Source organism: Gossypium hirsutum, chromosome A10 (genome assembly GCF_007990345.1).
Source record: "Gossypium hirsutum isolate 1008001.06 chromosome A10, Gossypium_hirsutum_v2.1, whole genome shotgun sequence".
In the NCBI taxonomy this organism is placed as follows: Eukaryota; Viridiplantae; Streptophyta; class Magnoliopsida; order Malvales; family Malvaceae; genus Gossypium; species Gossypium hirsutum.
The window spans coordinates 25126072-25142339 of NC_053433.1; the positions used below are offsets into that span (position 1 = coordinate 25126072).

A 16268-nucleotide genomic window follows, 5' to 3' on the forward strand; every position below is an offset into this window, starting at 1 on the left:
TGCTGTGCTAAAACTCAACTTTGTTCCCAATGCTTCTTGTAACTTTTTCCAAAACCTTGAGGTAAATCTCAGGTCTCGATCTGAAATAATCGATAACGGCACTCCATGAAGCCTCACGATCTCAGATACGTATAAGTCAGTCAATCTTTCAAGGGAGTAGTCGGTATGCACTGGTATAAAATGTGCCGACTTTGTTAGCCTATCCACTACTAACCAAACAGTATCCTTTTTACTTAGGGTTACCAGTAAATCCGTCACAAAATCTATAGTAATCTGATCCTACTTCCACTCCGAGACCATGATAGGCTGAAGTAGACCCGAAGGTACCTGGTGTTTAGCCTTCACTTACTGGCACACTAGACACTTAGAAACGAACTCGGAAATGTCTCTTTTCATTCCTGACCACCAGTACATTTTCTTAAAGTCGTTGTACATTTTCACACTACCCGGGTGGACGGACAAACAACCACTATGCGCCTCTTATAGAATCCTCCGAATAAGCTCGCTGTCCTTAGGTACACAAACTCTATCTTTAAACATTATACATCCATCGGTACCAATACAAAAATCTGACTCGATGCCCGACTCACACTGAGTTCTCTTGGCTTGCAAATTACTGTCGTTATTCTGAGCTTCCCGAATCTCTTGTAGAAACATCGGTCTAGCTCTCAACTCTGCTAGAACTGAACCATCTTCGGACAAGGCCAAATTGGCGTTCATTGCTCTCAATGCAAATAATAATTTTCTACCCAATGCATCAGCGACAACGTTCGTCTTTCCCGGGTGGTATTCGGTAATCAACTCATAATCCTTTATTAGTTCTAGCCATCGTCGTTGCCTTAGATTCAACTCCTTTTGAGTCATCAAGTACTTAAGGCTCTTGTGATCGGTGAACATCCGACACTTCTCACCATACAGATGGTGTCTCCCAATTTTCAACGTGAATACAATGGTCGCCAACTCTAAATCATACGTCAGGTAATTTTTCTCATGTGGCTTTAACTGTTTCGAAGTGTAAGCTATGACCTTACCCTCTTGCATAAGCACACACCCTAAACCATTCAATGAGGCATCGCTATAAATCGCAAACTCCTTGCCCGATTCAGGTTGCACTAACACTGGGGCTTCAGTCAACAAAACCTTTAATTTCTCGAAACTCTATTGGCACTTTTCTATCCATTCAAACTTGACGTCCTTTTGCAGTAGCCTTGTCATCGGTGTAGCTATCATAAAGAATCTGTTTACAAACTATTTATAATATGTGGCCAAACCCAAAAAGCTTCGAACCTCAATTACATTCCTCGGCAGTTTCCACTCAACAATAGCCGAGATCTTGCTTGGGTCAACTCTGATCCCGTCACCCGACACAATGTGCCTTAAAAATCTGACCTCTTTAAGCCAAAATTCACTCTTACTGAACTTGGCGTAAAGCTGGTTATCTCTCAAAGTTTGTAGAACCATTCTCAAATGCTCTGTGTGCTCACCCTCATCATACGAGTAAATCAGTATCTCGTCAATAAATACCACTTACGAACTTATCCAAATATAGTCGAAAAATACGATTCATCAAATCCATAAACACCGCCGGGGCATTAGTCAAACCAAAGGGCATGACGAGGAACTCATAATACCTGTATCTCGTTCGAAACGCAGTCTTCTGTACATCTTGCTCTTTCACTTAACTAGTAGTATCTGGACTTCAAGTTAATCTTGGAAAATAAAGTGGCTCCCTTTAACTGATCAAACAGCTCATCGATCCTTGACAAAGGATACTTGTTCTTCATTATTACTCTATTAAGCTGTCTATAGTCGATACATAACCTCATCGACCCATCTTTCTTTTTCACAAAAAGTATTGAAGCATCCTACGATGAAAAACTCAGTCTCGCAAAGCTCTTATCTGTTAACTCTTGCAACTGAGCCTTCAATTCTTTCAATAATGTTGGAGCCATCCTATACGGAGCGATCGAGATAGGTGCCGTACCAGGGACCAACTCGTTTCCAAATTCAACTTCCCTTATTAGAGGTAATCCGGGTAATTCTTCCAGAAACACGTCTGTAAACTCACAAACCACTGGTAATGATTCTATCTTCAATTCAAATACTTAGGTATTAAGCACAAAAGCTAGGTAAATGTCATATCATTTTCTAAAATATTTCTTAGCAGTCAGAGACGATATCGTTATAGGTAAATTATCCAATTCATCTAGTCCAACCCGAATGGTATTTCCATCTTCACATTTTAGTTCGATAACTTTTCCCCCACAGTCCACTACAACACTGTGAGAAGCCAACCAATCCATCCCAAGGATTATATCAAATTTATTAAACGGCAACAACATCAGTTGGCTGGAAAACAATGACCCCTAATTGTCAAAGGACAATTTCTACCCACTTGATCTACTAGTACATGTCTGCCTAAAGGACACTTTTATCACAAACTCAGTGGACTCTACTATCATGTTTCTACTAGACATCAAATCCATACAAATATAAGAGTGGGTAGACCCCAGATCAATTAAAGCAATGACAGATATATCATAGATAGAAAAGGTACCCGTGATCACGTCAGGAGACTCTGCCTCTTGACGGGCACGAATAGCGTAAGTCCTTGCAGGCGCTCTGCCCTCGGACCTCACTGCAGTATCTCTGGGTGCACCCCTACTAGTAGCCCCACTTCCAAAGTTCTTTTGTGGTCTACCCCTCGAAAGAGCACTACTTGCCTTCGCTCCTTGCTTTTTCTCTCTTTCTCTCTTCCATTTCAGGACAGTCTCGGATGAAATGTTCTAATGATCCACATTTGAAACAGCTCCTTTCATTCCCTCGGCACTCGCCGAAATGACACCTACCACATTGTGAACATTCAAGCTTATTTGGCCGAGCACTACTGACGCTCGCTACAGAAGCGGTCTGAACTTTAGATGCCATGTTCTGTATGTTTTTATTTCTATTCGAGAACCCTACTGAAGCATTCGATCGGGTCGTGAACTCTCTTGATCTTTTTGATGAGGACTGGTGTGACTTCTCTATCTGTCTTTTCTTTATATCCCGCAACTCAAAAGCCGCTTTCCTCCTTTCTTTAATCAGCTCTTCGACTTTACAGGCTCTTTCAACAAGTGCTACAAATTCCCGCAGCTCTAAGATGCCGACAAAAACTCGGATATCTTTATTGAGGCCGTATTCAAACCTCTTACACATGGTAGCTTCTGTAGATACACACTCCTGCTCATACTTGCTAAGCCTCACAAACTTACGTTTATATTCCTCTACTGTCATACGGACTTGCTTTAACTCTAAAAATTCCTTCCTCTTTTGGTCTATAAACCTCTGACTAATATACTTCTTTCGAGACTATTCCTGGAAGAATTCCCAAGTTACTTTCTCTCTCGGTACCATAAACACGAGAGTGCTTCACCACTGGTAGGTTGAATCTCGCAATAGCGATACTACACACTTCACGCACTCCTAATGCGTACACAACAGTTCATCAAACACTCTGATGGTATTTTCTAACCAAAACTCAGCTTTTTCTGGGTCGTCATCTATGTTAGCCAGGAATTCCTCGGTCCCTTGTTTCCGGATCTTCTCTACCGGAGGCTTCTCTCTCCTAAACACGTCCACGCCTTGTGGAGCTATTAGGGCATACTAAGGAATTGAAGGAGGTGGGAAAGGTGGAGTGTTCAGATTCGCATGAACGAACTCCGTGTACCAAGCGTCCATCATTCGGAGATAGGCTTCTCTAACCCCTCCGTCTTGGCCCATAATCATGGGCACACTCTCAACTGGCGCGGTCCCCTCGACAGGAACCGGTGCGTTACTCTCTACATCATCTGCCATGGCTCTATCAGGAACCATTTACTATATAGAAAACACAATTTATAATCATTAGAAGTTGTCACACTATCAATATACAGTTATGGCATGTATAGCTAGACCCTTACTCTCGCTAGGTTAGTCCTAGAACTGACTAAACCGTAGATCTGATACCACTAAATGAAACACTCCGTACTCGTAACTCATACCGGAGCAGAATACGAGGCATTACATAACTCGGTCTCATACACACAAATGTTCCTTAAGTTGTCAAGACTTAGTCCATTTTAGAAAATTTTCAATTTCTACTTTAAACTTTTTATTATGGGCCTACAAGACCCAAATTGATCATCGAAAACTATTCGGGATCAACCCGGGTTCTTAAACCGACTATAAAAAATTTGACTTTGAAACAGGATACACACCCGTATAGAAGGGGAAGACGCCCGTGTGCCTTTTCAACATGGTCGTGTTGATGGCCCGTATGGCTCATATAGCCTAAGCAATATAAGGACACGCTCGTGTTCTTCACCCGTATGGAATTAATTCTAAATACACACTTACAAGGGTTTTCATACGACCTGGCACACGCTCGTGTCCCTAGCCCGTGTCCTTCACACGCCCATGTTTTAGCCCGTGTACAAAAACATGAACATTCTGTTTCTGACGTCAGCATATCTAAAATGTCACACGGCCAAGGCACACGCCCGTGTGCTAGGCCGTGTCCCTCACAAGGTTGAGACACACAGCCGTGTCTCTGCCCGTGTGTTTACTACCATGCATACTGACTTGAAATTTTTACATGTAGGGGACACACGGCTGGACAACACGTCTATAGGGCTGGCCATATGTGACACACGGCTTAGACACACACTCGTGTGTCTACCCGTGTGAACAATATAAGGCTATTTACCAAGTCCCTTTGCCACCCGTACTTACAAACCTACACAATAACCACCAAATCCAATATAAGACTATCTCAAGCAACCAAATCATCCACAATAGACAACAGTCAATATAAATCAAAATGAACATTAGCCATCATTTAAGGCTTCATGCAAAATGAGGGATTTACCCCAAGCCAATACATTTGGCCAAGTTAATATTAACACAAAACATAAGTCTAATTCCCTATACATGCCATATTCAAAATATAAATCAAACTATACCGAATTCTTCGATTGACAGTGTGATCGATATCTCTGACTTCTGTTGATCCTTGAGCTTGATAGGCGGCACTATAAGAAAAAAGAAAGGAGAGGGAATAAGCATAAAGCTTAGTAAGTTGCATATAAATAAATATACAACAACAATTTACCATTCATTAACATGCTCATAACACAAAAGGAGGCGCAAGCATAACTTACTCATCACTATCCATATAAATCTCATAGCATATATCGAGCTTATATCTCATACATTTCAAATAGGAACCTATACCACTCACAACATGGTTATGCCATGCTCATTAACTTAAGGTCATAATACTCACCGTTGGACCATTCAGAACACTACCAGATATGTATTAAGCCTCAAACGTGGGTAAGGTGCCGATGCCATGTCCTAGACACGGTCTTACACTAGCTCATATCTCATGTCGATGCCATGTCCCAAACATGGTTTTACACTGATTATCATCTTATAGCTGATGCATGTCCCAGACATGTCTTGCACTGGCTTACATCTCGAGGCCGATGCATGTCCTAGACATGTCTTACACTAGCACCCGTCTCGATGCCGATGCTATGTCCCAGACATGGTCTTACACTGGCTCTCATAATGTGGTTGATGCATGTCCCAGACATGTCTTACACTAGCCCACAATAACCCATATGTTATGGCGTAAATATCCGATATATTCCTTAGGTTCGAACGAGAACTTTACCATCTCTATTATCATCATAATTTCTCAATTTCAAAATCAAGCAATTCATGCTATATTAATTCAAATACAATTCAACACATATACATCAATGATGTAGTTGTATTATTGACATACAACTTACCTCGGATTACAAAATGTGGCGACTAGTCGATTTAGTCGATTTACTTGGCTTTTCCTCGGTTTAGGTTCGAATTCAGTATTTCTTGATCTATAATAGAAAAATGCAATTATTTAGTCACTTTATAAATCTAGGCTCTCTAAAATTCTTAATTGGGAAAAATAACCAATTTGCCTCTAGACTCTTGCAAAATGACCATTTTACCCTTAAGCTTGAAAATCAATTTTTATCGAATTTCTTCACATCTTAAGTCTAGCCGAACCCTTTTTTCTCTTGTAGAAACTCTAAATTCCCACCATTTTACATATTTAACATCTATTTTACAACTTATGCAATGTAGTCTTTTTAGTGTTTTCATGCTTACACCTTTCACAAAAGTTGTTTATAAGACACCCAAGACTCATTTTCTTCCATAAAAATTCAGAAAAAAATCATAAATCCTTTCATGGCAAAACCCTAGACTCTTAATCGTTTTGCATAATAGTTCCCCCATTAGAAAGCTTATGCTTCAAGGGTCTCAAAAGTACAAAAATATTCAAGAAAAGTTATAAAAATCACTTACTTGTAAGAGGAATGAGTTGCTAAAATTTTTCAAGCTTTCAAACCCTTAATTTTTCTGAATATTCGGTGGAGAAAAAATGATATCATTTCCCTTTATTTTATTTTTAAACTAGTCAAAATTGGTCACCAACTCACCTAATTTTGACAAGTTTGTCTCCTCTTTGACTCTATGGCCTGCTATGTCTTCTTCCAAGGGTCTATTTTCCTTTTAAAGACCCCTAATTTTGGTTCTCTAACTATTTAACACCTTTAGCTATCAATTCAAGACTTTTGCACTTTATGCAATTTAGTCTTTTTTCACAATTGGGCTCATAAATGCTAAAATTAATCCATCAAATTTTTCATGCACTCTTATAAACATGCCATAACATCAATTTAATAATAAAATAATTTATTAAACTCTAGATTTGTGATCCCGAGACCACTATTCCGACTAACTCCAAATTTGGGCTGTTACAAAACGTATAAATCATATCTTTATATTAAAAGTATATTTTCATAACAATTCATCTCGAGTTTAGATTATTCTATGTCAAAACTTAACTCCTCTAATTTGAAATATCAATTTCACACGAGTAGTATACTTAAGGTGTACAAATCTATAATCAAGGATGAACATACTCATCAAATAAATTCCGTGTACAAATATCATCATCTCATGTTTCCATATATCAATTATCATGTATTATCATTTCATGTATTTCAGGCAGATATGTGTAATAACCCATTTCTTATTAATATTTTCTCATGTCTAGATTTTTACCCGTTGAATTTATTGGGAATATCGATGGATACACAGGTAGTACACTTGAGGTGTACAAATTAGGATCCGTCAATTCATGTCCAATGATACCCACAACGTACTATCTCAGAGAGTACACTCTCGAGCCACACATGTATACAACAAGATTACCAGTCCAGGCTAAATCCTATTTCCAATATATATTTACTCAATAGAGCTTAGTCAGAATTACCGGTCCAGGCTAAATCCTTTTTATGACATATGCTCTAAAGCGCTTGATCTGGATTACCCGTCCGGGCTAAATCCAATCCATAACATATGCTCGAGAGGACTTATATTAGGATTACCAGTCCAGGCTAAATCCTTTCCGTAATGAGGTCAATAGGATTACTCGTCTGAGCTAAATCCCATTAACAACAAATGCAAGACTTCATTCAATAAGGGAAATAACACTTATACATCGATTTTCATTTATTGAAACAGGGTTTAACATTTTTCAGGCATTAACAGGCATGTAATTATTTCATACATCAATAACATTCATATAATTCAAATAAACACATTTCACATTCATTTCAAGTATAAAAGTAACATTTTTATCATTTATCATTTATCGGGCATTATCATTTATCGGGCTTTGTCAGATATGTTTTTAATGTCATATATATATGATATTTATACAATTCACAAACACAACATTAAATTCAAGCATATAAATATACACAATTTAGTTACATGAACTTACCTCGACAAATGTTCGTATACGTAAAATCTACTAATCCGATATTTTTTTCTTTTCCTCGTTCTAACTCCAAATTTGGTCTATCCTGATCTATACGAGTAAATTTAACATCAATTTAATACAATTTAAACTCAATTCAGTCCAACTCACATCTTAGGCAAAATTACCATTTTGCCTCTAAACTTTTAATTAATGACGATTTCATCCCTAGGCTCGAAAAATAAAATTTAAGCAATTTACTCCTTATTCCAAGCCTAACCAAAAATACAATATAAAATTTACAGCACATGTATTCTATAAAATTTAGAATTTTTCTTCAATTTTCACAACTTTACATTTTAGCCCCTAAATCATGTTTTCATCAAAAATCACTTTGTAAAAGTTGTTTGTCTATCAACAACCTTTCATATTCTACCATAAATTTCAAATTTTCAGCATATTCATCCATGACATTATTTCTATAGTTTGATAACTTTTCAAATTGATCCTCCAAATAAATAGATTAAGTTATCCCGGTTTCAAAAATATAAAAATTACTAAAAATGGGGCTTGAATACTTACCTAATTTGGCCAAGAAAGCTTGCTTTCTCTTTCCTACGGTTTCCATGGAATATTTTGGGAAGAAGATGATATAAAATTATTTTTATTTCTATTTAATTATTTATTATCTTTTGATTTTATCACTTTCCAATTTAGTCCTTAGCCTTTTTCTAATTTTCCATGGACGAATCATCCAAAAATATCTACTAACTTTTCATTAATGGTCTAATTACCATATAAGGACCTCAATTTTTGAATTCCATAGCTATTTGATCCTTTTAGCTATTAGAATTTAACTTTTGCATTTTATTCGATTTGATCCTTTTCACAATTAAGCACATAATTGATAAATTTCTTTACGAAATTTTCACACAACATTATTATCATATTATAGACCATAAAATAATATTAAAATAAATTTTCTTTTTGAAATTGAATTTGTGGTCCCGAAACCACTATTTCGGTTTCTCTAAAAATGGGCTGTTATAATTCGAATCACTATAATTGTTGCATATTTATATTGTTTTGCATAGTGTGGTATTGAAGTAAGTCAAAAATGATTATTTGGAATTGATATGATTGTGATTGGTTATCGAGATAGAGGACTAAATTGAATAGAATGAAAAACAACATAGCTTAATGATTTATGGTGTTTAATTTGAAATTGAGTTGAAATATGTTATGTTATGTTATAAAATGATGAATTGGATTATGAATTGAAAACGATAAAATGTGAATCAAGCTATATAATAAAATTGGATTATTGGTTACCTTATTAACTATTTGGGCATAATTAGATATAGTTGGCTTGCCATAGGATAGATTGAGTATAGGTTACTTCGACTATATATTGATGAGAACTGAGCGCATTTTCCTCCGGACATTTCCTGCTAAACCAAATTCTAAAGTGTTGAATGTTATAAAAATTGGTGCCACAACATTGGAAGAACCAATGGCTTCTCTTGCAAAAGCTATGGAATCTACTGCAACAAGCATTAAAGGAATGAATGATAAAGATGTTTTCACGATTGCTCAAATTGAACATTTAAGTGGAAACAACCAAACTCCTACCAAGAAAGTTCAACATCAAACTCTGTAAGTGAAACTAAAGTCATTGAATGAGGACTTCAAAATGTTTATTTAGATCAACTCAAGGAGCTCATCAATAAGGTCATCAAAGATTAAGTTGAAAATGTTGCTCTGTATTCATAAACACACCTAAAGCTTTACACTCAGAAGATTGATCATTTGAAAATGCCTAAAATTGATCAATCTCCGAAATTCCAATAGTTTAATGGCAAAGAAAATCTACATCAACATGGAAACTTGTAATAGTGCTAATATTGATAGAGATCTCATGGTGAAACAATTGGTTTGGTTATTGAAAGGAAATGTCTTTGATTGGTACACTATTTTCGAGCTTAGAATGATTTACAACTGAGAAGAACTTGAGTGACAGTTCCTCAATTGATTGTATAACACTCGTCGCATTATCAACATGATCAAGCTCACAAGCTCATAAAAATGGAAAATACGAGACAAACATAGATTGCATTCAATGTTGGAAGAATTTAAGTTTAAATTGCAAAGAGAAATTATCAACGTCCTCTACTAATGAAGTGGGCTTTGAACAAATATCATTTTAAAGTTGCTAAAACCGAAGCTCAAAATATGATTGAATTGCAATACAAAACAGGATTCAAAACTGAATTTAGGGTTGACTATATTCTTGGGCTTCAAACTGGAAAATTGGCCTTGAATCAAACCAACCATCTAATCAAAGTGAGTTCAATAATAAATCAATTTAATGTGAGCAAAGAACCTGGATCAGCTTTAACTTACCTCAAAAGTCAAATTACAAATAAATCCAATTTAACTCTTAAATCAACCCAAATTTTAAAATCCAATTGTAATTTAACTTAACTTTAAAATCAGTTAATTTAACTCGAAAAGTCTTTAAAATCAGTTAATTTAACTCGAAAAGTCTATCTAGTAGGGATAAATCTCAAAATTATACATGATTTTTATTTAGTATGTAATTGTATACATGAACTTTAATTCGGTGCGATTATACACATGGAACTCTATTTGTGATTCAAATATATACTTGAAATTTTAATTTTGACATGCACATTTAAAGAAATAAATACATCAATTTATTTTTATATTAGATAAATATAATTATTTATGTATGCAATATATAAATATAAAATGATGTTATATCAATAATTGTGTTAATAATTTATAAGAATTGAATCAAACCAAAATTTCATGTATAAAATTATACAAAATCAAAATTTATATATATAATTGCATATCAAACTAAAATATATGTATAATTTTAAAATTTATCCCATTTCAATAAAACTAAACTTCAGAACGCTTCCAACAAAATTGTCTTTCACATTAAATGACCCATTTATGAAAGTAAAAGGTTTCTTCTTTTTACAAAGTTCATTGTTCATCTTTGGCTTGTTTATAGGATTCTTCTGATATTGTTACAATGTCATGGGTTTGAAAATTTTATTTTACATTGTTGGTACTTTTTTATAATACCAAAAGTTAGAAAAAATTTAATGGAAATTTTACATTGTTGTATTTATTGTAACTATTTTGGTGAATGTACGTATTATAGGAATATAATCAAAGTAATCCCTCAATTATTAAATGGATCAATTCTTATATTATTAAAAAGTATCAAATCAGACAGGATTGGAACAGAGTTAAATATTTATTATTTAAAAATATCAATTATTGAGTAACAGAATTAATATTTTTAAATTTTTTATAGTTCTGTAAATGTAATTTTTTGTTTCAAATTAAGCCATAATGGAAAAAGAAATTTAAGATATTATTTTATACAATAAATACTAACTCTATTACAATTTAAATTTATTTAATTCTTTTTAATAGTATTGGTTGTATCTACATGTATACTAAGTAGTATTCTTATAAACTATCAATAATTTCCCAAATCTTACCCCAATGCTTTGGACACATAAAATGGAGGTTAAGCCTGAGCATTTTTCTCCAGCTCGTTCCATCTTCCTTTTTCGCCATTCTTCAAGAGCTGCAAAATCCATAACCATTAGTCGAACTGCAACGAAGGAATTACTGTGACTTGTTTCATTAGCAGCAAACTAATTAAAATGGAAGAAGCTTTGCCTCAAACTAAATTCATATTGTGTTTTATGATTGAGAAACAGGTCACCTTTAAAGTTGGCGGCGTCAAGATGCTGTCCTTTTTAATAATTGATTCTCTTTTCCGAGTGATGGTTGATGAAAATAGGCATACAAAAACTACTTTCTGAATGAATGTGTGTAAACCCTAATTTAGCTTTCCGAAACCCCTAAACAACAAAATCTCCCACCTTCACCTCTATACCATGTCTCAATATCCCACAGCTTTAATCTCATTCAAAGAACAAACCATTAAACCTCATTTGGGTTGGTTCCTGGTACGAGAAGAAAGCAAGAAGAGAGCAGCTATGAGATTGAATATATTCAAAGCTATGGTCGCATTCTGGAAAGATAATCTCACTCTCCATTTGCTTTGCTTCCAGCTTTATTGTTCCATTTTTTATAATCTAATTATATTATAAAACCATATAATTCCTGCACAAACAAATCTGTTCCATTTTTTTTAGGTAAGAGACCCAACTGTTTTTCTTATTTTGGGAAATAAAAATAAAAGGCTTCTAATATTGCTATACTTTCATCATTTTAATCATTCTCATTACCTATACTCATTTTAATAATCTAACTTTATTACTTATTTTTATTTTTCAAAAAAATTACTGAAATTTACAAATGAATTAAATTATTCAACTATTAATATAAAATCTACTCTTTCACTTATAATTCAATTGCATCAAAATATTCAAGTTTTTCCTTATAAAAAGTCCAGTAATTCTTCTAAAAACTAAATTGATTATAAAAAAAATTAAGATATTTTTCTCTACAATTTTCTTTCTCTCTTACCAAAATAAACTAAAACTATTTTTTTTTTAAAAAAACACTAAAGGAAATAAAAAAGATAATTTTTTTTAAACTCAAAATTTTCCATCTTATCGAGAACAAGTTAAAATTAATTCTAAAAATAAAAAAAATAATTTTTTTAACTTAAAAATTCCGCTAAATTAACCATATATGCCTGTTCTTTTTAATTAGGTTTATGAGCCGTTTTTATTTATTTATTTCGGGAAATGTACCGTTTTTAGAGTGAGAAACGGAAAGCAAGTCCAATTCCATTTCTCTCTCCTAGAGTTAGGGTATTTAATATTTTTAAGTTTAAAATTTTTAATATTTAGGGTTTTTAATATTTTTAAATTTAAGATTTTTGACTGAAATCAAAGAATTTCAAATGTAATTTTGAGGAGTTACGATGTGATAACGCTCTTCGTAACACATACATTTAAAAAAAACAATAATATATCTTTAAATTGATATAACTAAATATTGTGGGTAAAATATAAATAAAAAAAATGAGATAGGCAAGATGAAGTGGTTAAGCAATCTTTTAAACAAATAAAAGATGTAATTATTCAAAACCTTTGGATTTCAGCTGTATTATTTTCTATAACCAAAGAAACAGTACGTAACTAGTTATAATAATTCTGAAAAAAAAAAAAACCTTACCACTATTTGGTATTACATATCAATCATGGATGACAAGCTTCTTGTACTCTCCACCAGCAATGGCTAATTCCATTACCTGCTCAGGGTTCACAATTCCCCCTTCGTCCAAGAACAATGTCAGCAAATTCTTGGAATAACCACTCACCAACGCCACTCCATCCTGAGTAGCAACCACCGGAGTCGAAGACGAGTTCCTCAGGTTCCAAAATACAATCTTCGGCACCCTTTTGTACCCACACTTCTGAAACTTCTCTTTTATAACTTCATAATCTGTCTTCCACATCTCACCCCCGCACTCTTTCATCTTCTCTCTTAGGACTTCATAATCTGGTTCCTCTTCATCATCATTACACACACTCTCCATATTCATATATTTAGAATAATTGCCACAGGCATCATCAAATTCCATATCACTAAACACGAATAGCCTCCTTATGAGTTGTTCCTCACTGAGTTTTCCTTCCACCGCAACCGCTAATATCTCATCGAACACTTTCTGAAAATCTGTGTTAAAACCCACCTCCATTTTACGCACAAACTCAGTCTTGGCTTTAAGACTGTCTCCCTTAACCAAATGCAGCTGTGGATTTGCACTAAAAGTCATCACTTTCCCCTTCCAAGGCTCTTCACTCAACTCTGAAACCAACAATCCCATGGCCACCGCAACATCCATGGGTATCCCAAACATACTCCCCGAAACATCACAAACTGCAATACAGTTCGTTAGCTTCCCCTTCTTACCCACATCCTCCACCATTCTCTTCCACTGGAGCTCAGCCACTGCCCCTCCATCTTCGTCTTCCAGTGACGCGATTATTTCATGGGGAAGCAACGCTCCAGCAGCAATCTTCGCCTTCCCGGTCTTCACCCGCTCAAGGTACTCCCTAAACCTTTCCTTGTCATGCTTTTTGAACAACTCCTTGTAAGTCTTCATTGCAACGGATGGCACCCTATTATAAGGGAGAGAATTCCATTTATTTGCACTCATGTACACCTCCGGCAACTGCAGCACCTTATGCAACGGAACAAGCACTTGTTTCCTCAATCTATCCCGAAACCTGTATGCATAATGCGCTTCCTCCAATCCCTCGAACTCTTTCTCGCTCTCACGAGGGAAAACCCTCCGAGCAATCGCCTCGCATATCAAAGTAGCCTTATCATAAGATGAATCAATTGAAGGGCACCATTTTGCAGCTAAAGTGATAGCAAACAATTTCCCATCATTCAACTTCTTAAAATCGGATTTCAAGCTATCAGCAAAGAATTCAGCAACACAATCAAACAAAAGCCTATAATTTGAATCAGAATAATACTTATCGAAAGCCTTTTTCGCTTTCGCTTTCTCCCTCTCTTTCCTCAAAGCTCTAGCTTTCTCCTTATCTATTCCCCTACCCATTTCCTCCACGTTCTCTAAAACACCCTCAAATTTTTTTTCTGAAGCCTCTACTTTCTCATTACTTTCTTGCTTGAATTTTCCACGATTCTTGATTTTCTTGGAGGACCTTTTCCCCCCTCTCTTTCTATCTTGCCACTCCATTCTCTGGATCTTTCGCGATTCAGGTCCCTCAAGGATCCGATAAAGAATCTCCGGAAAATCCTTAAAATACCCAAATTCAGAAATCGCCTTAAGATTAAAAGCAAGGGTTTTGGGATGCTTACTGAAAAGCCAAAGCACCGCCGTATAAAACCCTTCTTTGTCAGATTTCCCCGTCCCTCTTACACCCCTGAGATTACAGATCAACTTCAGAGCAGTTAAAGAATCATGAGCCCAAGCCAATTCCAACCGTTCGATTAGCTCATGAGACGCAGTATCGGGAACCACATGGAAGAAAAAGTCTAAACAAGGATTGCCAGTTGAAAGAAAAGTGGCAGAGTTATTTTCCGTTCTGCCCCTTGGTGGTTCTCCTGTGGGTTTGCAGTCCCCGGCTTGGATGGCTAGTGATTCCACATCAATGACGGCAGTGGAGGGCGGGTTTAAGGTGTGTATCGCGGGCGGCCCAACAATTGTAGAAATCATTTTGGTTTTCAACAAAGAAAATACACTCTGCCAACTTCCCTTCGAGAACTGACAGGTGTTTTTTTTTTTACCTTCTCCCTAACTTTATAAGAAATTTTTTTATTTTAAATTTTTATAATAATTTTGTTTACTATTTAATTTATTATCAATTAATTCAGATGATTGTTTATGGTAAACTATTAAAATTGTTACTTTTATTTTTCTCTGGTTACATTTTAGTTATTTATATTTGAAATGTTACATTTTTAGTCACTTATGTTGTCGTATTGTAACATTTTAGTCACTGAGCGTTGATTGCTATTAACAGTGTAACTATAAGCTGATGTGACATGTTAAGTTAATATTTCAAACGAAAATTTTAGGTTAAATTATACAATTGAACCCTATATTTTTCCCTTTTTAAGCAATTTAATTTTTTTTCTTTTACATTAAAAGAGATGGAGAATGAAGGAAAATAGAGGGAGAAGCAACAGAGAATGAAAAAAAAAAGGAAAGTTAAAAGAACATAAAAGGAAAAAATAAATTGCTCAAAACGAAAAAATATGGGGACCAATTGAATAATTTAAGCTAAAATTTTTGTTTGAAATGATGTTTGAACGTATTACATCAGTTTACCGTAATACCATTAACGACAATTAATAGCTTAGTGACTAAAATGTTACAACATGTTAATTAAGTAACTAAAACGTAACGTTTCAAAAATAAGTAACAAAAATGTAATTTGAGTGATTAAAATGTTATAACATGTTAACATAAGTGACTAAAATATAATTTGAGGGAAACAAAAAGTAGCAATTTTGATAATTTATTGGATGATTAATTTATTTACTATAATTTTAATTCAAATTTGTATCCTGCTTCTAAGGCAAATAGAGGTGTGCATGGGTCGGGTGGCCCGACCCTGCCCGAAGGTCCATCCGAAAAATGGGAGGGTTTGGGTAAAAATATAAGCCCGAAAAATGGGTTTGGACAAAAACGAGTCTCGTTTAGAAAATGGGCTGGACCCCGGGTAAGTTTTTTTTGTCCGGGCCCGGCCCGGCCCTGCCCGATTTTAATATTAAATTATTTTTTAAATTTTTTTATTTTTAATTTTAAGTAACTTTAGTACTTTTACTTTACTCTTTTTGTTGTTTTTAATGTTATTTTGATATTGTAAAACTTTTGTTATTAATATAATTTGGTTCTTAATTTAGTTCTAATTTGTTTCAATTT

At 34.8% G+C, this 16268-nt stretch overlaps 1 protein-coding gene across 1 annotated transcript; it reads right to left on the minus strand.

The window, feature by feature from the left end:
* Positions 1-12905: 12905 nt before the first annotated feature.
* Positions 12906-15129, minus strand: LOC107952057 (uncharacterized). Its single transcript, XM_016887301.2, has one exon. It carries the CDS (start codon positions 15054-15056, stop codon positions 13059-13061), a length of 1998 nt encoding a protein of 665 aa, XP_016742790.1. The 5' UTR covers positions 15057-15129; the 3' UTR covers positions 12906-13058.
* Positions 15130-16268: the final 1139 nt, after the last annotated feature.